General features: G+C 31.3%; 1 protein-coding gene across 1 annotated transcript in view; it reads left to right on the top strand.

Annotated features, from left to right (window-relative positions):
* Window positions 1-19,764, top strand: part of LOC107453924 (gonadotropin-releasing hormone receptor-like) — a 182,323-nt gene extending 162,559 nt beyond the window's left edge. The window contains exons 2-3 of the mRNA XM_043048890.2: window positions 6,943-7,126; window positions 17,919-19,764. Of these exons, the coding sequence (XP_042904824.2) occupies window positions 6,943-7,126; window positions 17,919-18,292 (558 nt within the window). The 3' untranslated portion in view covers window positions 18,293-19,764. The remainder of the gene's footprint in view (window positions 1-6,942; window positions 7,127-17,918) is intronic.
* Window positions 19,765-23,591: the final 3,827 nt, after the last annotated feature.

Genomic DNA, 23,591 nt, shown 5'->3' with positions numbered 1-23,591 from the left:
AAGAAAATAAAGTAAATATTTTTAAAGTGTTGTGAAAAGAATTTTTAGTTGTACAAAGTACTACAATATCGCTATAAAAATTATCGTCTTCGCTTAAGAAAAAAAAAAAAGAGCGTGGAAAGAAGAAGAAAAACTTATTATAACAATTATGAACAGCGACAAATATATCAAAGCGAAGCGTTCTATTTACGTATCGAATATGTTGCCACATTTTTAATACAAAAGTTAAACTTTTCTCCACTTTAATAAATGTAAACTAATGCGAACTTTACAATTAAATTATTAATTCCTTCGTATATTATTGGTTTAAGTTGTCGAAAATTAATATTTCAATTGTGAGGTTCGCATTAGCATACATTTATAAGAGTGGGGAAAAGTATATGCATTTTTTAATAGTTTTTTGAATATGGCTCTTTGAAGACGAAAAAGCAGACGAAAAGCATAGACTTACAAAATGACTGATAACTAAATAACTAATCAAAATTTTTGAAAAAGAAAAAAAATACTTCTTCATTATGTCAAAACACAATTATGGGCCGAGTTTCGTGCCCGGGCGAGGCTTCTGGGGCGATATATTGTGATTACAGACACAAACACACACACAGCCGCGTTTATTATTATGTATAGATATCGTCTAATTTATTCAATCGTTGAATTTACATTATATATAGCCTATTTAACCAATTGATACACGAACGTAAACAAGTGCAAACCAGCTTCAGTCGCATAAAAACAATAAAGCTGCTTAGTATCAAATGATCATTAAGATATTAAGATTTCACCAAGAATCTTATAGTGCGTCTAATAATTTGGAAAGAGACTATCTTGATTTGACCTTTTAGGTTTTAAATAACTCTTGTAAAAAAAATTGAGCACAAAATGAAAAGAAAAGATTTTAGGTATAAAATGTAACAGTTTGTAACCCTAACAGGATTTAGTATTTAAGCCCAAAACCTGTCTCATGTGTCACAGAGAAGAAGGGTTTATAATAAAATGGAACAAAAAGAATTTCTCGGGGACGGATAAAACGATTTGAGATGGTAAACTGTCATTTGTGAGAGAATGTCGGAAAGGAATATCCTGAAGAATGTCATGGAAGAGGATAGAAAATGGATGTATTTTGATTCGCTACGCTGATCTAGATTTTGAGTAACGTCCAATCAATACTCTTGTCAAAACGAATGACATCACTTTCTATAGTGTTTATCCTTTATTCTAGAAAAAGATTGGAAAATATTTTTCGCCAAAATGCAAGAGCAACAAATGTTTGAAAGACAATAGTTCAAGAATAGAGAATTTAAGTAAAGTTTGATTTTGGTGGAATTTTTTTATAATAACTACGATTCATTTAAATCTATTATTCGTGTTTAGATATTTACATTTTACTAATTTTTGTTGGCAAATTAGTTCTGCTATGCTGTTAAAAATTCCAGATCAAATTACAGTAAAAAGTAACGGCACTGAGAGAATCGGTACTTCCTATTTTAAACTATTTTTTTTTTCTGGAACCTGTTACGGTACAAAACAAAATTTGATACACAGTAATTTAAAATCGCAACCACTCTAATTAAATAAGTATTACTGAAACAATTAATAAAAAGAGAAAGCAAAACTCATGTATAAAGCAGTTAAATACTACAATTCCAAAGGAAAGTTGCGAAATGCAGCAGAAATTAAACAAGATAAGTGAAACCAAGTGTCTGTCCAGACATTTTGTGAAAGGTCCGTTTTTGAAAAATTGTGAAAAAATGACTCGTAATTTGTGAATATAAAATAGACGTTAAGCCACATTCTTTCAACCAGGGTCCGCTATTGTAAATTTGTGCAAACAGGGTCCGTTATTGCAAAAAAACTTTTTCAAGGAGTTTTTAAATTGTAAAGACATACAAGATTATTCTCAACACTGTAAAATTATAGTTAAAAAATTAAATTTTAAAAAATAAACAGCAATTGTTGCTACTAAATTAGCGATGCAACATACAAATATTTGGTATTTAGCCTATATTGCTTAACACAGAATATTCATTTCGGACGAATAAAGGAAGAAGCGTCTGACGAAGACAAATTTAGTTCGTTTACATCTGTCTTTCTTCCTCACCCTCCCCCCTTCCTGGGCAGGATTTATTCGATTAACAAAACAATAATGAAGATAAACAAATTTGTGAAGGGTCCGATTAAAAGATAAATTATTTTGTGAAGGGTCCGTTTTTAAGTTAAAATATTTTGTGAAGTGTCCGTTTTTATGAATATATTTTGTGAAGGGTCCGTTAATGGACCCAAATTTCTTCTAAACATACCCCTGGAAACCAATAAAAAATTTTTAAAGAAAACAATGAGAATATAAAAATGACTACCGAAGCTGACGCCATCAGGGGGTTCCAGCTCCGGAATTCATAAAAACAGGAAACCTTTTCTATCGAGAGAGCACGACAAATGTCTAAAAATTGCTCTCTCTGTACCCCAAAGGTTTTGTAAAAAATCCAGGAGTTTCTTTTTTCTTTTTCTTTTCCCTTTTCCTTTCCTTTCCTTTCCTTTCAGCTTCGGTAGTCATTTTTATATTCTCATTTTTTTCTTCTTTAAAATTTTCCGTCACTGAAAAAATTAAAGTATATTACGGTGAAAATGGATTTTATGGACAAATGAATTTTATGGATGATGCACTTAAAGTTCCGGTACTTTAAACAGTAATTTTTTACTGGGTAGAATTAAGCTTGATGCTTCTCACGAAATACACGTTCTCAAACAAGTGAACAGATTTCTAACTGCGACGAAATATATAATTCATTATAAACCACGAAATTTATCTAAACATTTTTCAAAATTTAAATAGAGTGCGATGGGTGCTGACAAAATATGTGGCTGCAAAAAAAAATCATAATTCACCCTTGCTAACAATTTTCGCAAAATCGAATAACGTTGCGGAAAAAAAAAAGAAATCTTCAACTTTGGGGTAAAATAACTGAAAAATAATAACAGGACGAAATAACAAATATGGCGTCAGAATAAGTTTTTCTAAAAATTTCTCTAGACATGCAAGAAATTTTTACATTATTTTATCTAATAGTTTTTGAGTTATGACAGTGAAAATTACGCTTGGCGAAAATTTTCTAAAACAGCAGTGACGGCAGCAGTGACATTTTTTATAACAAAAATAAACATGAAATGCAAATAAATTTATTCAATTTTATTAAAAAAAAAAGAAGAAAAATACTAGCTTTCAAGAATTAGAAACGCTGCCGTTCAATTCATGTATTTTCGCTCACCTCAGGAAATTTCGGATAAATTTATTCGATTTCTGCGTTTATTAAAGTTGCCCTGCATCTATTTTCTAATTTGAAATACATTCGAAACATTCTTTTAAGTATTAAGAAGGTCGCAAACATAAAGATTCATTAAACTTAATGGATATTTAATGAATTGATGTCTGCTATGTGTTCTCATACATGTAGATTCTATCGAATAGAAATGTTCTAAAGCACCCTTAGGATCATTTATCAACGGGAGTCATTCCCATAAGAGTAGTGCAAAGATATCCAATGATGGTATTTATTTTTTTAACGATAGCATTACTTATTTCTGTCCAAAAAAACATGAAGAATACGATGCTAATGAAGTACGTTTCGTTTCGGAGCAATTTATATTTTTCCTCTTTGAAATATATAAATAAAATTAAATAAAAAAATTAGTTTATAGAATCACTTCCTTAGGCTAATAAAATGGAATAAATTGGAAACAATTCAAAGGAAGACATATTATTTAAATTTCATATTGATTTTCTGCATCACATTGGAGTTTCACTAATGTAAAGTTTGTAATATAAAAACATGGAACACTTTTAATAACTTTTGATTGAGCGATAGAATTTTCTTGAAAACTTAATAATTAGAGAATCAAAACTTAATATTTCTTAAGTTCTGAAATCAAACGCAGTTTCCTGTACGGCAATTTTCTTTCATTTTTAAACTTCAGAACGGATTTAATCGGAACGGATAATTATAGACTGGGTCTTTTGTAACTAATATCCAAAATTTATGCTTAAAGTTTTTGCAGATTTCATTTAAAAAATGCCACCTGTGGACAATTCTATTATATATATGCTATTAATTATTTTCATTTTATTTTTTAGTAATTAATTTATGGTGAATATTCTTATAGTATCATCCAAAACATGCAGAACACAAGAGGGCAGTATTATATAGTATACAAGAGGTAGTAGAGGGCTTCATTACTCATTCTCTATTCATCGTCAAATTCTCTATTCATTATTTTTTATTAAAATTAAATTAATAAGATTCCGTAAATTGTATTTTTTAAAGGAAGTTCAATATTTGTTTGTTCTTCGATCTTTAATTTTCCTAATTAAAGTTACTTTACATTATCAGCATCCAAATCAGTTTTTATTGATTTAAGCTTGTAGAGTGTCTACCACTACAAAAATACAATTCCAATTCACTAGTATATAAGACATGTTAACTCGATTCTATAATGGAAATTGTCTAGTAGACCAAAGAAACGCAATGATTGCATTCACCTTTCGTTAGTAGCATCTAGGACCTTTCCGATCAAACTGTAATGGCTGGCATTTGCGTTTGAAACCGACTGGTCGAAGCATGTTTTGCAAGTAGGGTCTACTTTTACTAAACTCTACTGTCCCTCGGGTTTAGTTGCTAGCGGAGGCTGGTGATGCCAATTATCTAATCGAGATAAATAATCTTAAAAACAGAGAGACGTTTTCTTCAAGCAAAGCACAGTGGACTCAGCTCATGATGAAGGGCCATCTCGGCCTCAGGCACCCCGACCAACCACCAAACCAAGTCTATGATGGGGTACCTTTTCATAGATGAAGGTTGACATTGTCGATATCTACTCTCCTCACATTGGTGACTTTCGGACGCGATGTGAACACGCCTACCTTGGCAGAAACTCCCACTTCGGTTTGAACACGCTGACTTCGATGGATTGTTCACACTGAAGAGTTGACTTGCTGCTTGTGACTGCGACATTATAATCATGCTGTTGCTACTCAGTCTCGATCACACACAACGACTGCTAATCTCAACACAAGAGCAACCACGACCGTTAACTTAATACAACTCTCTCGGCTTTTCACAAAACAGCAAAGAATCAACAAGTGGTATTCGTTCATCGAATTCTATCACAGATATGATTCTGGTGGGGGAGTACTGTAGTGTGTCTACCACTACAAATATGCAATTCAAATTCACTAGCATATAAGACATGTTAACTCGATTCTATGATGGAGTACTTATCCATAGATGAAGGTTGACATTGTCGAAAACTGCTCTTTAACTTTATTTCAACTTTAATAAAATTAAATATTAAAAACATCTGAAAACAGAAAAATTTATAATTTTAAATTGCTTATTCAAAACAAATCGCACCATTTTATTAATTTGCACTTTTGAAAAATTTTGATGGAAGTTTTTAAAATTATTAAGCAACATTTCTCCTAATCTGATAAAGCGATCTGTTTAAATTTATTATTTTCTAAAAATTATAGTGTCGTCACAACTAGAGTGTGTACACAATATACCCAAAAGCTAATTGAATACAAAAAAAATATATTTAAAAAATGCAAATCAAATATTTTTATCTGACATCTAACATGGCGCGAGGAAAAAGGCCTCTTAAGATATCAAACAGGTTTCTTTTTTCTATATCCCTTCAAAATGTCAGGTTTGAATTCTTTTGTTTTCTTGCGAAGAAATTTTTTGTTTTAAAGTTTGCGGAGAGAGTTTAATTAATTATTAAAACACTTACTCTTACCAACTTTTAAACGATAATTATTTTACTTTGTAAAATATTTAAAGCTGTCCAACTCGTTCCATTTAACTGCAACAAATTGCAGTTGAATGTTTGAGAATGCAAAAAGAAAAAAAATATTATTTTTAACTCTTCTCTGAAGATAAACAAGATGTCAAATACGTTAAAAAAGAAAAACTGTTTATTGATTTATTCTGTATCTGGAAACGATTTAAAAACGAAAAATAGAGGGCGGTGTAGTAAACTCATTACGGATAAAGTATTAAAATGTAAGTGTAAAATTCTGCATATGATAACATTTACCATCGAGAACAAATCTTCTAACTGATGATCATTCAAGAAGACACATTTAAATAGTTTTTTTTTTCTTCTCCAATATTCTACGACGCTTTCGTTTAAGGGAAAATATTTTTGTAGCAGGGAAAAAATTTATTTTTCTTCCGCGGGATAAAGTGAGGAATGTATTGAAAAACACCGCTAGAATTAAATTCTCAGGAGAAAGAAAAAATGCTTTCGAGACTGAAATTAAGCTTCCAAGGATGTTAAAAAGAGGTTAACAAAACGTTAAAAAAGATACAATTTTGTAGTTAATGTTTGAAAAGAAGTAACATTTTATAAAATCTATCATGAATTGATTGTTGCAAATTTTGAAGAACCACAATATCGTTTCCTTTGCCGCAACCAGGTGCTATTTTAAACCACATTATAATATTCTATCCACTCAACATGGAAGAGTAGGAGCTTTTTTGTGAGCTTTCACTTATTTTGAGCTGTGCACAACTCAAAATATGTGTTTACAAAAATGAACACAACTCAAAATACATTTTTATTTTATTTTATAACCATCGTTGAACAGTCGACCTAATTTTCGGGTTTACGAGTAATTATGTTCACTCCGTATTCTCGTAATTTTGAACCCAATCCAGAAGAGAAGGAAACTCCCGGATCAAATATAGGGAAAAATCTGCCTTCGTAGAGGACTTTTTAATGGAACTAACCCGCAATTGCGTTACATGGAGAGGAAGACCACGAGAATGCTCGTAATATTTACTTTTGTTTTATTAAATTTGTTGTGTTACTGAAAAGGTACCTTCAGTGATCCGTTTTAAGCATAAACGCATCAAAATCCAGGCACTAACTGTTGTTTCACTTTTTCAGGCATTTATTTTCAGCGTGATGAAGGGTCCCTTCATAGAGGAGTTCTACCAGTGCGTCACTTTTGGCTTCTACACGGCGGCGTGGCAGGAACAGTTTTATACAACCCTCAGCCTCATTTTGATGTTCCTTCTACCCCTCATCATCCTCATCGTCACGTACATAACCACCTTCACAACAATAGCCAGTAAGTCGCTCTTTACTTTTTCTTAAACTATCATTAAAACTCTATAATTAATAGAGGAAAGAGGGGCTGCCCAAGTCAAAATTCTTGATGGTCCCATCAAAAATTTTTGATGGTTTATGTTGATTTCAGTCTGATTCATGATGATCGAATATCATTTGATGGCCACCATCATCCAACATTTTCTATTCTGTGCTCATGGTGGTTGATATTCCAACGAACTTCCATCATTCCATGATGAAAAATGCTACTTTAATACTATGACGGTTAAGCACCAAGAGTAATTTATTCTCATTATCCAACAATTCATGATGATCCGTGATGGTCCATGATGGTTCCAACTATTCATTACGATGATGGTTGAATGGGAATTCTTGTTGGTTCAGCAGGAATATACCATGAATTCATTTTATGTTGGACCATCATAAATCAGACCGAATTCTTACATTGAGGTAATGGCGGTTCATGACCTTTCCAAGATTTGCTTTCTAAGAAACTATGATGGAAATTCATATTGGTTCAGCATGAACAAACCATCAAAACAAGTTGCTATTCTTATATCCGACCATCGTGAATCTGTCTGAATTCCCTATATTGGGATGATGGTTACTTATGTTGGTTACCATCAAAAGATGTAAGGGTTCATGATGGAATAATTGATGGTTACCATCAAGATTATGTTGGTCCATTAAGGGAAAACCATCGAAAATTTTGACTTTCTGTTGATTCCACTCAAGATGATGCCGTAGCACGGAAGAAACTTTGCATCGCAAATTTTCGTTCACGTTTATTTCTAATTTAAAAATTTAAAAAAAGAGAAATTGAGTACACACTAACTTAGAGAAAGCAATTAAGTTTCAATTGCTGAAAAAAAAATGTCCAAATATCTAAATACAAACAAATAATCGGAAGAGAACTTCTCCACTCCGAAATTCTCAGAATTTATTTTTTATTTTGTTTTTCTTTTCAGTTTTTGAAACTTTATTGTTTTTTCTGAACTCATTTTTTCTATACTTTAAATTACAGAGTTAAAAGAGAATTTGCTACAAAAAGTTTCTCCCGCGGTATGGCATCCTCTTAAAGTGTCAAACTCGTCAAAAATTGTAGTGGACACGCCAAAAATAAGTTATGATGCTTCCCCCCCCCCTGGAATGCGTAATTCTGAAACACGAAAAAAATAGCCCATCAAGCATATCTATAAAAGCAAAATTAAACCAAATATTTCATTGTACTTTTTTTAAAAAATTTCTATTTCTTCGCTGCCATGCTTCCATGTTGTGATGGCGCTGTCATCAAGGTAGAGGTTGTAAAAAGAGAGAGGAGGGAATGCTCTGATGGAGAGCAGAAGTGAATTGTTTAGATGTCTTGGTCATATTAATTTTCTAATCTTTTATCATTATTAGTCAATGTTTCTCGTGTTGTTAATGGGTTACCATTTTTTGACCAATTGTGTTTTTGGGAAGTATCGGAGTGAACAAGGGAAAAGGAGGAAAGAATATACGTTATACCACATTCGCTATAACCGAAGGAGATAACTAAAATCATGATGAGTCTCAAATTACATCGTTACTTTTAATTGAGGCAGGTGTTTGATGCATTATAATTAAATGCCTCGATTGTTTTGATTGTTAAAATAGTTAAATATGCAAAAACTAATAAGTATTTAAGTAGGTACTTGTTTCATATTTTATATAAGAATCAGTTTTATAAAAAGAGACCAAGAAATATGGAAGTCCTGTGTCGTTAGGACACGTAGTATCTAGAGTACAGCGATATCATATCTGTATAGCACAATAGCATTCTTGCTAGTGCTGCCCTCCCTATGTTTTTTTTTAATTTATATATATATATAAAAAAAAGTTTTCTATGAAGATGCGGAATCGTGTAGATATTGTAAAGCGAAAGGACTTAAGGGCGATAACAAAAGACAATGTTTCGTTCTTTTTTTTTTTTTTCCTGAAAAATTATTGTCTCAGCCAATTACAGACCCGCATGCCGCAATTCTCTAACTACGTTTGAAACCAGGACTCAAAGGTAAACTAAAAAATTTACAATTTCACATAGTCTTGAAAAATTATTAAATAAAGCAATTTAAATTTTGAAATGTATTTCATTTTAAATTCAGAAACAAGTCGCGAGATGAAGTACAGCCCCTAGCCAAATTATTCGACGCACTAGAGAATCTATATAAAGCCTTAATTATAATTTGATACTATACAGCTTTATTGTTTTTACAAGACTGAAACCGGTTTGAACTTGTTTACGTTAGTGTATCAATTGGTTAACATTATAACGCAATACGTTAAAAACGAATAGAAATAGGAAGCATATAAAAATCTTTTGAATAAAATCCCAGTATATGTATGTTTAAATAGCATGTATGCATTGCCTATCTGGGGTCTGTTAAGAAGAAATTTGGCTCCGTTAACGGACCCTTCACAAAATATCTTATCATAAAAACGGACCCTTCACAAAATAATTTACCTTTTAATCGGACCCTTCACAAATTTGTTTATCTTCATTCTTCATTATTGTTTTGTTAATCGAATAAAACCTTTCCAGGAAGGGGGGGGGGGAAATACANTGACATGGAATCTTTAGTTCGTCTAATAATTAGGCCAGGCACTGTATTTAAATTTAACAGTTTAAAAATTCATTGAATTAATTTTTATCGTGATTCCAAGTTGTAATGCTATATTTTAATTGCTGTTTTCCAAAAGGCTCTACCATAAATAAAATAAATTCTTGTGTTAATTTCAATTTTAATTAGCTCATTTCAACTTTAATTTAGTTCAAATTTTAATTAAACTGATTTGCATCAATGAAAGTGTTGTAAAAGCAGTCAAAATCCGAAAATAATTAGCTTGTTAGTATCGCATTTAAATATTCCTTGATACTGCAATCCAATTAAGAAGTCATCTGTGAACGAAAAAAAGCATTTTTTCGTCAATGAATTTATACTTAAACTGCTTGCTCACTTGTTAATTATAGAATATTTTACTTTTGAGTGCCGCATTAAAAACGTTATTTATTCCATTTTTTAAACAATCGTTGCGCTTTTTGTATGCAGAAATTTAAATATTTTTTCTATAAGCGATAATGTGAGAGAAATGTATAACATTTGACATTAAAGAAAAGAAATATTTAGAAACAATTTAGAGTAAAAGGAAGCAAATGTCACCTGTTAAGTTAGTCCTTCAAAAGCTCTTTCATTCAAACTAACTCTTTTTAATGAACAATTGGAAAAATACATACGGCATAAAAAAATTGGCATTTTTATCTCCAATATTAAAATTAAAAAAATAATTAGTTTAAGGTAATTATTAGTTATTAAATGTAACTAATGTAAGGCAATAAAATAAATTATTAGACTATGAAAAAGTTAAAATACGCTTAAAAAGTAACCATTAAAAAGGATTTATTCAAATAAAATTGCAGAGCCTCTCTAATTTAAAGATTAAAAGCTAATAATTGAAAAAGTGAAGAAATACAAAAATGTCAAGAATTACAAAAAAGTAGAAAATAAAAAAAGGCAATTTTTTACCTAAATTATTTAAAAAACTGATGGGTAACGTTAGGTTATTCAACCTCATAATTATCAGAATGTATCAAATTATTCTGCGGAAAATTATTCTTTGAAAAACACATTTAAAGGAAATTCTAGTATAAAATTGCATGCACTCTTTTTTTCCACTAAAACTTAAAAAAATATAAAAAAAGAAAATGCAAATTGCTATTTAAAAAAAATAAAAATTTTAACACAACTCCAGCTGTAAAATAATAATTAATTGAGGGTTAAAAATATCAACAAAAAAATAAAACGTTTTATAAAACTGTTAAAAATCGACTTGAAAAAATAAAGAGAAAAACGGAACAGAAATTTTAATACCTATTAAGTAGTATAGAACGACTTTTCGAATAAATATTTAAACTAAATTTCATAAAAATGAAAATAGTTTTAAATTCTATTAAAGAAAACTAATTCATTTTTTTTCGGTAACAATTGCTTTTTCATCTTAAAGTAGAGAAGAATTATTACAATCCAAAGTACTTTGTAGACATAGAACTTCTTTTACTTTGTTCTGGTTGATCGAACGTACCTTAAATGCAACAGCATTCTTATCTAAGGAATCGAATGAAAAAATGATAGGGGTGAAGTCAGTTTCCTATTACTTAATATAATATCGCTCCAATAAAAGCTTCTTTTTGCTTCGAAAAAGAATAAAAAAACATTCTATGGAAGTTATCGAATAGAATGATTGCTGAAATTACTTTCAAAAATTCATTAATACACTATGACAATTTATATTTCATTTTAGGAACTAGATTCAAATTTTCGCTTACAGAGTAGTGTTTTTTAAACAGAATGAATAATGATGAATGAGTTTATACTTATAAACTTTTTTATAGGGAGTACAAATTAGTTCGGTCCGTTTTTTTTTGTGGTCAAAAATGCATTTATGTTTGAACAAAATGAATTAACAGATCAATCATAGTATTGTCCATCGCTGGCTACAACTTTTCCCCGCCTCTTAGGTAATTTTCGAATTCCCTCTCGAAAAAATGTCTCGTCTTTTGAGGCGATCCAAGTTAGGGGCCAATTTTCGATTTCTGCGAATAAAGTAAACCTGTGACCTGCCAAATCGTGCTGGATCCGTTGGAACGATCAGTAATCAGAAGGAGCAATGTCCGGTGAATACGGCAGGTGCGGCAAAATATCCCACTTGAGCGTTTCCAAATAATTTCTTACAACTTTTGCGACATGGGGCCGACCGTTATCATGCAGAAGAATAACTTTGTCATGTCTTTACTCGTATTCCGACAGTTTTTCCCGTAATGCACCACTCAAACGAATCGCCTATCGCCCGTAATGGAATCGGCAGAATGCAGCAGTTCATAGTATACAACACCATTCTTCATTCACCATTCTTGAAACGTCGAAACCATTCCCTACATGATTTCTCAGTTGGAGCATTCTCACCATAAACTTCTACAAGCATTCGATGCTCTTCAGCTGCACTTTTCTTCCAATTAAGGCAGAAACATAAAACCTCTCGCAAAGGGTGCTTAGTTAAAACAAAATTTAACATATTCAGCAAAGTTAAAATCAGGGTTTTCGTACAAAACTCAAAGCGATATAAACTGAATATTACTGACAGATGTCTAACCTCTCCAAAACCACCGAAACCAGCTGTCACTATGAAACATTCATAACAGCCAGAGCCATCTTTTGAAAACGGATCGAACTAATTTGTACTCCTAATATCATATAATTTATGAATTGTAATTTGACGACATTTAATGCTGTAATAATCTTCCAATTACATTACGTACATTTGTATTTGTTTAAATTTGAAGATAATTATTACGGAATAGTTGTATTCAAGCGGTGACTTTGGTATGAGGAAGAATTACGTAGAATGAAGGAGGAAAAGGAACGAAGCACCTAATAACTTTTATAGTCTGTCTATTTTACATTTTATAACCGTCGTTGAATAGCAGACTCAATTTTTTTGGGTTTACGACTGCTAATGTTAAACCCCGTAGCCCTGTATTTTTGAACCCAATCCAGAACACAAGGGAACTCCTGGACCAAGTTTTAGGAGAAATTTACTTTCGTGGAGGACTTTCTGATGGAACTAACCCGCATTTGCATTACTTGGACAGGAAAACCACGACAACCTCCCGCGGTAAGTCTGACGGCGAAGGAACTCTAATCCATGATCTGTTTATCACTGATATTTTACGTCAGCATTGTGGTCGGTCCGACCAGCCATCGCCGGGAATCGAACCCAGTTCATCTCCTTGGAAGGCGAATGCTCTATCCCCTGAACCATCACAACTAATATAAGTTGTCTATGTAAAGTATTCCCCTAGCCATTCGTCTACAGTAGCGGTAGTGACTATGGTTACGATGTTAAACTGTTTAAAGGCTCCGGGTAAGCGAGAGAAGGGGTATCAGGGGAGAAAGACGCTCCCCAAATTGAGATGCACTATTTCTTATTTTCATAGCAGCAGACAGCTTTAGAGTTCGTGAGAGAGGGGAGTTCTTCCTTTAGAGAAACTATACTTGCTTTTGCATTATTAATGTGAGGACTTAATATTTACTTGAAATACTAATCGTTTGAGAAACACATTAAATATATAGCGTTAACTATTAAAGCTAATTAGCGATGTAAAAAAAAATTTCATGCTCTTTTGAAATGAATTATTATTTTTCTTATTATTTGGATTCGAGACTTTAACAATGTTTCTCGGTGTCTTTTCGCCAAGGAAAATAAAGTTTAAGTACTTCACACTTTAAACAAAAGTAAAATTTTAAATTACAGTGAGACCTGTTTTTGTGCGGTCCTTTTTTATGCGATTCTGTTTTTGTGCGATTGGTTTTATGCGATTTTATTTTTGTGCGATTTTTTTTGTCGAATTATTTTTATGCGGTATATGAATCTTAACGGCGTTAGCACCAGTTTAATGTTTCCTATCAATGTGCATATGCATGTTGTGGACGAACTCTGATTACGTGGTCTCCTTGACAACGATGTATCTGAACTTCGCGATGCTCTGTTTATTTACTTTTATTAGTTCATTTATTATCGTCAACTCCATTTTCTCTTCTGTTTAAAATTTATTCTGCGCTAAACGAGTTGAAGTAAATCAGTAAAAAATCGTTTGCTGTGTTAAAATACTTAGTATTTTAAAATTAAACCGTTATTTTTATTTTGTAAATTCTCGTCTGCGTGTATCTCAAATACTATACGCTTCGTATTCAGAGTTTTATACACGATTCATTAGATTAAGGATTCATTTTATAGTGAGATTAAAGGTAAAAAAATTAATTACTTTTGTTTCTATTTATATGTAGTTTTTATGATTTTTATTTTATTTTATCTGATCACTGACTTTATGGTACCAAAAAACAAATCATCGAAATCCTATCTTCAAGCGATTTTCAACCAATTCATTCCAAGAAGATGCGCGTTTTGGATTACGACGAGTAGCAGCAAACTATTTAATGTATAATTTGAAAACTTCTACATGTATATGTACAATGGAGAATTAAATATTTTTAAAATTTCTTTAGGTCTAATTTAATTATTTAATTTTATTGAAAGCATTCTCTTATCTATTTCATAAATCATTGATGTATTTTCTGAGTCCGACTTTTTTTATGCGGTCCCTATCAACCGCATAAAAAAAGTTTTTGGTGGTATATGGTACAAACTTGTTTATTACATGTCAGAATTTATAAAATTTTCGAATTTTTTTTTTGTGCGATTTCTTTTATGCGGTCCCTATCCACCGCACAAAAAAAGGTTTTACTGTACTTATACCACCTTGGAGTAAAAAATTATTTCGGTTTTACTTTAAATTTTAAAAATTATTAACTTTTTTAAAAATATCCAAACTAGCGTGAAAATTAGCTTTAAGTTAAAAGTTTGTAAAGCTTGTAAAGCTTTTTAAAAAAAATAAATAACCATTCTTGCAAGGTTTTTCCACCTGGATAGTAATTACCAAAACTAATGAATAATTCTCAATTTTTTCAAATTTAACCCATATAATGCCTGTGTTATACCTTTTTACCATCTAAAAGATTAAAAACTATATTACATACTCTTTTCATCTTCTCAACACTGTGGCTTTTCTATATATTGATGTCTTGTGTCCTTTTTCAAATACAATCAAACCCCGCTATAGTGAACACGGTTTATAGTGAACTCCCGGATATAGTGAACGAAATGCTAGGGACCATGCCTTGCTATACACGTATGTTATTTTTTGTAGATACAGTGAACTAAAAAAGTGAGGAAGTTGGATATGATGAACTTTTTTTTTCTGTTTTCGACTGATGTTTTTTCATCATTTTTTTAAATAATTTCGAACTACAAACTTCAAAATAAATACTTAAAATAAATACTTAAAATAAATACTCAAAATAAATACTTATATTGATTTTTGAAACTAAAGAGTGGAATGTAGCGACAAGCATTTTTTTTTGTTTGCTTCTTTTATCTCACTTTTCCATCCCTACACAAAAGCCAACGCAAGCAGATTTTTTGGACAAATTTTTCCCTGCATCAGCTAAAGATTACTAATTATTTTTTTTTGTACACAAGACGAAGAGTAATAAAAAATTAAAGCAAGTTAACACATTTTTTGTTACTACATATTATTTTTCAGTCATTCTTGTAATTTATTTACTTGGTCATTTATTTAAATCAGACATCGCCAAAGTGGTCTATATAGACCCCCAGGGGTCTATTTAACAAAAGTTGGGGTCGATCTGAGCCAGGGGATCGAATGGGGGTCGAAAAAAAACAGTTCTTAATACGCAAATCACACATACCTCATTGAGTATGTAAAATTTGTGAATGTTTTTATAATTGACTTTATCAGTTTCTTTATAGAACAGAATTAATAAACGTACATTTATTCGGGTGAATCAGGTGTTTCTGTACCAGAGCGCAGTGGCATGAACTCAGCACTTCTGGTTCATATGCATATGTGCGCTTGTCCAAATGTCACGTGTGACGAGCATTGACGTTACAAACACAAATATTATACGCAGTTTCAGCTATCTTTGCAAACTGTGAAACAGTGTTGAATATTTGCAGTGTCATTATTAAAACTTTTATAGTTTTGAATAATTAGTTATTGTTTCGTTAAAACCATTCGTTTAGCTTAGATATCAATTTTAATTATCAATACATGTAAAAAAGAAGGTAAGCATTAATAATATGGACTTGTACAGGCCACGACAAAACTATAGCACACTTTGTATTTTTTTACGGAAATTACAAAATTGACCAATTTTGAACCCAATATAGCGAACCTTGCAAAAAAACACCAGGCACACCCATCTCATTGATTAAGAAGCAATAAACTGTAGTTATTTTACTTATTATTTCTACTTATTCATAATTACTTATTATTTAATAAATATTAAGGTATTTAAATTTCAACATTAATATATTTTTCATAAAACTACTGTTACACTATGTACTATTACTTTAATAAATGTTTAAAATCATAAAATAAATGTAGAAACACAGTATCTAAGGGAGTTTTATTTTAATTAACAGAAAATTACTTTTATGGGGGTCGATGGAGATTTCGAAAAATTATGTAGGGGTCGATGATCAAGAAAGTTTGGCGACCCATAATTTAAATAATGTATAATAAAAGGAAGGAGTTCGGAAACATTTATTGTTATTATTGTTTGCGGAACGGATATCGCGAACTCCCGGTTATAGTGAACCGAAATTTCAGCCCCTTGGAGGTTCACCATAGCGAGGTATGACTGTATACATGTACCTTCACATCCTTCTAAAAATATATTTCCTTCATATTGACCTCACATACGCTTTTCATTCACTGAAAACAGTGGCTTTTCTTTATATTAACGTCTTGCTTCATTTTGCAAAGATATGATACATTTCCTTCTGCAAATATATTTCCTTCATATTGACATCTCGCTCAATATTCTAGCATCGAGGGCATATTCTAGCTAAATTTAGGCTCAACTTAATCATAACAGTCATGATTAACTGTTACAAACTCATAGTAGTTATGAAAATAGCACATTATTCGCGAGAAAACGTTATTTCAAATGGTGACAGAGCCTTAAAAAAAAAAGAAGCGTAAAAATAGGAGAGAAGATCAATCATAGCATATCTCTTAGAAGTAACTTTGCGGTAACTTTTTAAAACTTGTTTTCTTAACGATAAGTTTAAAAAAATAGCTTTAAAACTTATCTTTATTATTTTTTTTTTACCCAATGGCAAAATGGGTCTTGATCTGGATTTGATTACGTCCACCACACACTTTTCAAGTGCTTTCAAGAGTAATAGTAAACAGTGCCCATGCGTTGCTATGGAAACCACTGCTGTTTTTCTTTTTCTTTTCTTTTTCACTACCAGGCATTTTTTAATGTATTTACATAACAATAATTTAAAGAATTTTTTTATTCTTTTTATTATTCACGTATAATTACTGTCTTGAAGGTGATTTCAATATAAATATGAATGCTGAAGAAGGGAAAAGTATTGTGTGACGTCATGAAACACGTACATAGACAGTATATGAAAACCAATCCGACGACAAACATCCATGGAGACAGTTTTTGCTACCCATGATTTGAAACGTTTAACGGAGTCCATCCAGAAAGAAAAAGCATTTGGCCAATGAGTAACCAGCATATATGGCAACGTTACTTTTAAAAAGTAACGAGTAAAAGTACAAGTTGCATANCATGATTTGAAACGTTTAACGGAGTCCATCCAGAAAGAAAAAGCATTTGGCCAATGAGTAACCAGTGATAGTAATAAGGCGACCACAACTTTTACGTTTCATTTTTAAATTATATTAGTTAATAGTATTGAGAGGAAATTAAATGTAAAACATTGAAAATATTTGCATCATTTAAAAAATAAAATAAAAAATCATTTTTATTCATCTAAGCTTTTAATTGAGAATTGGAACTCATAGGGGAGAATTGAAATTTCGGAATTTTTATTACGAATTTTAAGAAGTTAAGTGTTTCAAACCTAGTTAAATAAAAATTAAAAGTATCTCTTGACGAAAGATGAATGTATTTTTGTCATATAAGAGAAAACCAATTTTGATCAATTTTAATCCCTCCGTTGCACTTCTTGACCTCGATAATGATTCTCAAGATTTAGCGAAACGGTTTTATTTGTTGTTTTTCTTCTCATTTAAGTATTAACACGTTATATTAATTAAAACGATTGGTTAAATATAGTTAAATCAATATTTAATGAAAATTTATCTTTTGCAGGCCAAGAAAACATGTTCTCGGAATCCCTCACCAGATCACCACTCGAAGATGCTCGGCACAAAATTTTGCACAAAGCCAAAATCAAGACGTTAATGATAACAGTGGTCATAGTTTTGACATTCGTGGTCTGTTGGACACCCTATTATGTGACAATGGTTATATTTATCTTCTTGGAACCGAACGAAGAACTAAGCGAAAACCTCCAGGCTTTCGTCTTCTTCTTCGGCAGTCTGACATCCATGATCAATCCTCTCATCTACGGGGCTTTCCACCTGAGAAGAAGGAAACCGCGTCCTTCCAAATCCACTACTTACATGAATAATAGCAGTTCTTCGCGAGTGGATCTCTCGTTGGCCACTTTCCACAGAGGTTGAAATAATAATTAATGCCAAGTCGCCAACTGCTCTTAAAGAAGTTCGATTCAATCAAACAGCGTTACAAATTGAGGCGATTTTTTCCTAATATCCTACATGGCAAAAGGATAATCCAAATAAATTAACTTAAAACTTTAATGAATAATCCAAAGAAACATGCAGGGGAATCTATTACTTAGAGTTTTTGGCCAAATTATTAAATGCACTATAAGATTCTATGTGACATCTTAACTATGAGGTTATACTATACAGCTTTATTGTTTTTACGCGACTGAAACCAGTTTGCACTTGTTTCTATACGTGTATCAATGGGTTAAATTAGACGATATATAATACAAATTCGATGATTGGACAAATTAGACTATATATTATATAATTGTGCGGAGGTAGCGTAAATGAAGAATAAAACTGCGTTTTTTATTAAAAATTAGTTTATTGGCGTTTTCTTTTTCGGGTGTAGATGCCTGGACTGTGTTGGCGTACAAACAGAGACTGAGTTCAGAAAAAGTTGTGCTTGCCAAGTTGGCGGAATTACCGTGCGCCAAGGGAGGTGCTCCAACGCCAAGAGCGTAATTTACAAATACGGAACAATTATCATAGAATATTTATTATATCAAGTATTATATTATAATAATTAAACCCAATTATTCGATGCACTTTAGTGTTTTAATAATTACATGTTTAGCACGAGTTTGTATGCTACACTTTTATATTTAAACATACATGTAATGGGGTTTTTATTCAGGAGACTTTTTATATACTTCCTATTTTTATTTATTTTTAACGAATTGCATTACAACGTTAACCAATTGATACACGAACATAAACTAGTGTAAACCGGCTTCAGTCACGTGAAAACAATGTTGTATAGCAGAGGTCGCCAAAGTGGTCTATAAAGACCCCCAGGGGTCTATTTAACATAAGCGGGGGTCGATCCGAACCGGAAAGGTCGATTGGTCGAAGGATTATCAGTATTTTTCAGATATGTGACAATTAGAAATAAAAGAAGACTTGGAAATATATACAGGTAATCTTCAAAAATTGAGCGATGATTTTAAACTGCGTTCTGTTGATTTGGAAAACATTGACATCCCTGATTGGATTATTGCGCCATTTTCTGCTCAAATTGAAAACGTGGGTATCAACCTGAAAGATGAGCTTGCTGAATTATTATGGGGATTTGAAGCAAAGACACTTTTTAAAAATTTAACAATAAGCAAATTTTGGACAAATATAAATATAATGCAAAAATATGTAAGACTTTAAGAAATAGCTCAGCCATTTATGATAGCATTTCCAAGTTCCTATATGGTTGAAGCCGGTTTCAGTCACGTAAATTCCATCTTAACTAAGAACAGAAATAAATTAAATGTGGAGTTTCAAGGGGATTTAAGATTAAAATTGACCAATTTTGAACCAAATATAACGAACCTTGCAGAAAAAAAAACACCAGGCACACCCATGTCATTGATTAAGAAGCAATAAATCCGTAGTTACTTTACTTATTATACCGAATACTTATTATTTCTACTTACTTATTACTTATTATTTCATAAATATTAAGGTATTTGTATTTCAACACTAATATATTTTTCACAGAACTATTGTTACACTATGTACTATTACTTTAATAAATGTTCAAAATCATAAAATAAATGTGCAAACGCAATATCTAATAGAGTTTTATTTTAACTAACAGAAAATTACTTTCATGGGGGTCGATGGAGATGTCGAAAAATTATGTAGGGGTCGGTGATCAAAAAAGTTTGGCAACCCGTCTAGAACGTCAAAATGATGCTGATCCAGTTCAGTTGATTTAGTTAAAAAGAATAAAGGCTTCTCAAAAAAGAGCATCTTCTTTAAAACAAAAGTCTTTACTGANCTTGCTTGACCAAAGTACCCATGCTATGTAGATAAATCACCCCAAAATTATAAAAATGAATTGGATCTTTAAGAAACTTGAGATTAATTTTGTTAACATGTCGACATTTCTTCATTTTAATTATAAAGCTAATGCATTTTTATTGACACGTTATGTTATTTCTAAGACTTATTAAATTATTTTGACCGATTTTGTATAGAAACAAATTTGATTGAAAGTTTAACTATTAATGACTTCGGTATAAAAAAAAAACTTATTATCACACATACAATTAAACTGTCTTTAATTTTGAAATAACAATTTAATTGCAATCGGGTATATGATGAAACACTCAGAATAGCGATTCCAATGTGGCACTGTTTTCGGTAAAAAAGAAAACCTCAAAAAATATTAACCAGCATTTTCTTAACTAGAAAAGCGTAATTAAACGTTGCTTCCATCTGTTTCAGACTGCACAATTATTAAAAACTATTTTTTTTCTCTTTAAAGCATCAAAAAAGAATAAAATGAAATGAAAACTTTTCATCAAATGAAATTTTTAAAAAAATAATGCGCCTTGTTACGATTTATTAATGAAGATTTAAGTGAAAAAGAACAAATAGATTTTTAAACCCTGAAAAACCATCGATAAGAGCAAAGGATAAATTGAAGAATGCGAAAGCTAAGTTTGTAGTGTTGGTTTTTAAGGAATCGTTTTTCTGATTTATTCTCAAATAAACAGGTTTTAAATCAATTTAATGTTTCCTTTGCTCTTATCAATCTCTGTAATGAGTGATCAGGTCTTTAAAACTTCCTCCTTGTACAACAAACCTTTAGAGACTTGGCCTTCAAGATTTTGTATCAATCGGGGTAATTAAAATACTTTTTTCTTTTCTAGTAAAGACAAAAGTCATGAAGCTGACAAAAGTTGGAAGTTTTAAGTTAAAAAGTTTGAAGTTTTTTAGTTGACATTTAGTTGAAACCTTAAACATAAATACATTATTAAAAATGTTTGCGCATCGATAACATCGTCCCTATTTGCTGGAACTTTAAAATGGTCTTCGAATTGGAGTGTCCCTAGTCATCAATATTGGAGATATCAGACATCTTATCTGTCTAGTCACGAACCGTGAATTGAAAGATTGAGTCATTCTCGAGATTTCAAGCTATTGCTCTAACAGTTCAATGATGTTTGCTGCAGTATGGGCAGCCAGTGGCTTCTACCAGCGGTTTTAGCAGATTGTGGCTTCTAATTTAATGTTGATGCTACATCATAGACAAAATAAACTTCAGTAATGATCAAAGATAAACCTGGACATATCAATGGCGACACGTCGTAGTTACAGAAAAATCCGGGTTCTGTATACAACACTATTATGGCCACATCCGTGTGTGACAGGATGCTGCTAATTTGCTTTGGACATCCTCATGCTGATCCATTTCATGAAGTTGATGGCATGGGTGCCATTAAATCGCATTTCAATCACCCTAAGTTTGCATACCCGACATAGGATTTTTTTAGCAAGACAATGCCCAACCGCATTTTACCCGAAATTTCCTGGTTTTATTGGATACAGAATATCTTCGACTGTTGCATTGATCAACGTGTTTTTTTGTTCGCTGAACAATTAAAAACGTCTGATCAGTAGTAGCCGAGAGATTGATACGCTGTGGCTCACCAATCACTTTTGTCCCAGAGCAGTGTTAAGGCTGAACTGGTTCCCGGACTGCTGCCATGCAATTTCTGCTTAAAGATGGATAAACGCTGCAATTTCTGACAGAAGTGACAGATCTGGGTCTTGATTTTTTAGGATTCTTATTTCATGTAAATTTAAACACTTGCTCTTTTCAGTAAAATGTAAGTGTCCAATAAAATATTCTCTTGCTCGCACTCTTTCCTGGTTAGAGATTTCAATGGGCAGTAGTACATTATTTATGTTCCCGAATTTCATACATTTATTGAAAATGCTCTTTTACACCGAGAAGTTGGCTATAAGTATTATGCATTTACAGTTAGAGGGCAAACTAAATTTTGAAAAATTATACTTAACTAGATCTACACAAAAAACTTTTGTAACCTACTATATGAAGGATTTATTGTAAAAAACATATTTTGCGATTCATACTTTGTCAAAGATTATTTATTTAATTCTCTATGGCGCTATGCGTCCTTTATCAAAATGGCCGCAACATTTCATTAATTCTTAAAATAATAATAGTTTACGTTCTATAAATAGTGATATCGAGTTGAATTTTATTGTATATTACTTTTGAGTATATATATATATATGTATATATATTCACCCAAAGTCCTTAGAAATAGAACAATAATATCTTAAATATAATCAGTAGCAAAGTTTAATTTCTTAATTTATAGTTAAATTTCTTGGAATTTTTTTGCAATATTTTATTGTATTAACTTTTTTATTTCAGATATTCAATGATCTTGCTAAAATGAAACTTACGATAAATTACAATTTTAAAAAATAATTACTATTTTATTGTAAGCTACGCGGGAAAAGTAGTCCTGATAAATAGAATGCTAACCTAATTTTGATCTATAATGACGTTACGATTAATTTTTTTTTCTAAATTATTTTTACATTTTATTGTCACTATTTCACAATAAGATCATCACATAACTATGAAATAATATCGAAAAAAGTGTGAGGTAAACATAAAGAATATAACACATAGGAGAATATAGAACATAGAGGATGATCAGCAAAGGACTGATTTCAAAATTAAAAATCTCGGAAACAAAAGGCGATAGAGGAATAAAAAAAAACTATAGGTTTATTGTGAAAGTTGTAAACTTTTTAAGCAAACATTTTTGAATTTAGTAGCCAAAAGATTGCGTTATGCTTTTTACAGAGTTCTTCAAAAGAATAGGTAATATCAATCACGTTATTTAATAGAACACATGGTTTAAAATTCCTAATGTTGTATCTCCTTTTGCGTTTTAACGAACTTGCATCTCCAGCAATTTTTGATAATATTCCTAACTAAATTTCAGATTTTCCTGAATAAAATCCCTGGCCAAATTATTAGACCAGCTATAAGATTCTACGTAAAATCTTAATTATCAGATGATACTATACTTGCACTTGTTTACGTTCGTGTATCAATGGATTAACATTGTAATGCAATATGTTAAAAATAAATACAAATAGGAAGTATATAAAAAATCTCCTGAATAAAAACCCATTACATGTATGTTTAAATATAAAAGTATTGCCTATAAACTCGTGCAAAACATGTCATTATTAAAAAAACTGCAGTGTGTCTCATGATTTGGTCGAATTATTATTAATATATTAACATAATACCTGATATAATATTCTTTATTTATATAATATATCGTCTAGTTTATCCAATCGTTGAATTTATATTATATATCGTCTAATTTAATAAATACGATACAGGGACGTAAATAAG

This window comes from Parasteatoda tepidariorum, chromosome 8, assembly GCF_043381705.1.
Source record: "Parasteatoda tepidariorum isolate YZ-2023 chromosome 8, CAS_Ptep_4.0, whole genome shotgun sequence".
In the NCBI taxonomy this organism is placed as follows: domain Eukaryota; kingdom Metazoa; phylum Arthropoda; class Arachnida; order Araneae; family Theridiidae; genus Parasteatoda; species Parasteatoda tepidariorum.
Note: the sequence above shows the minus strand (reverse complement) of the source record. Positions and strands in the feature narration are given on the sequence as shown.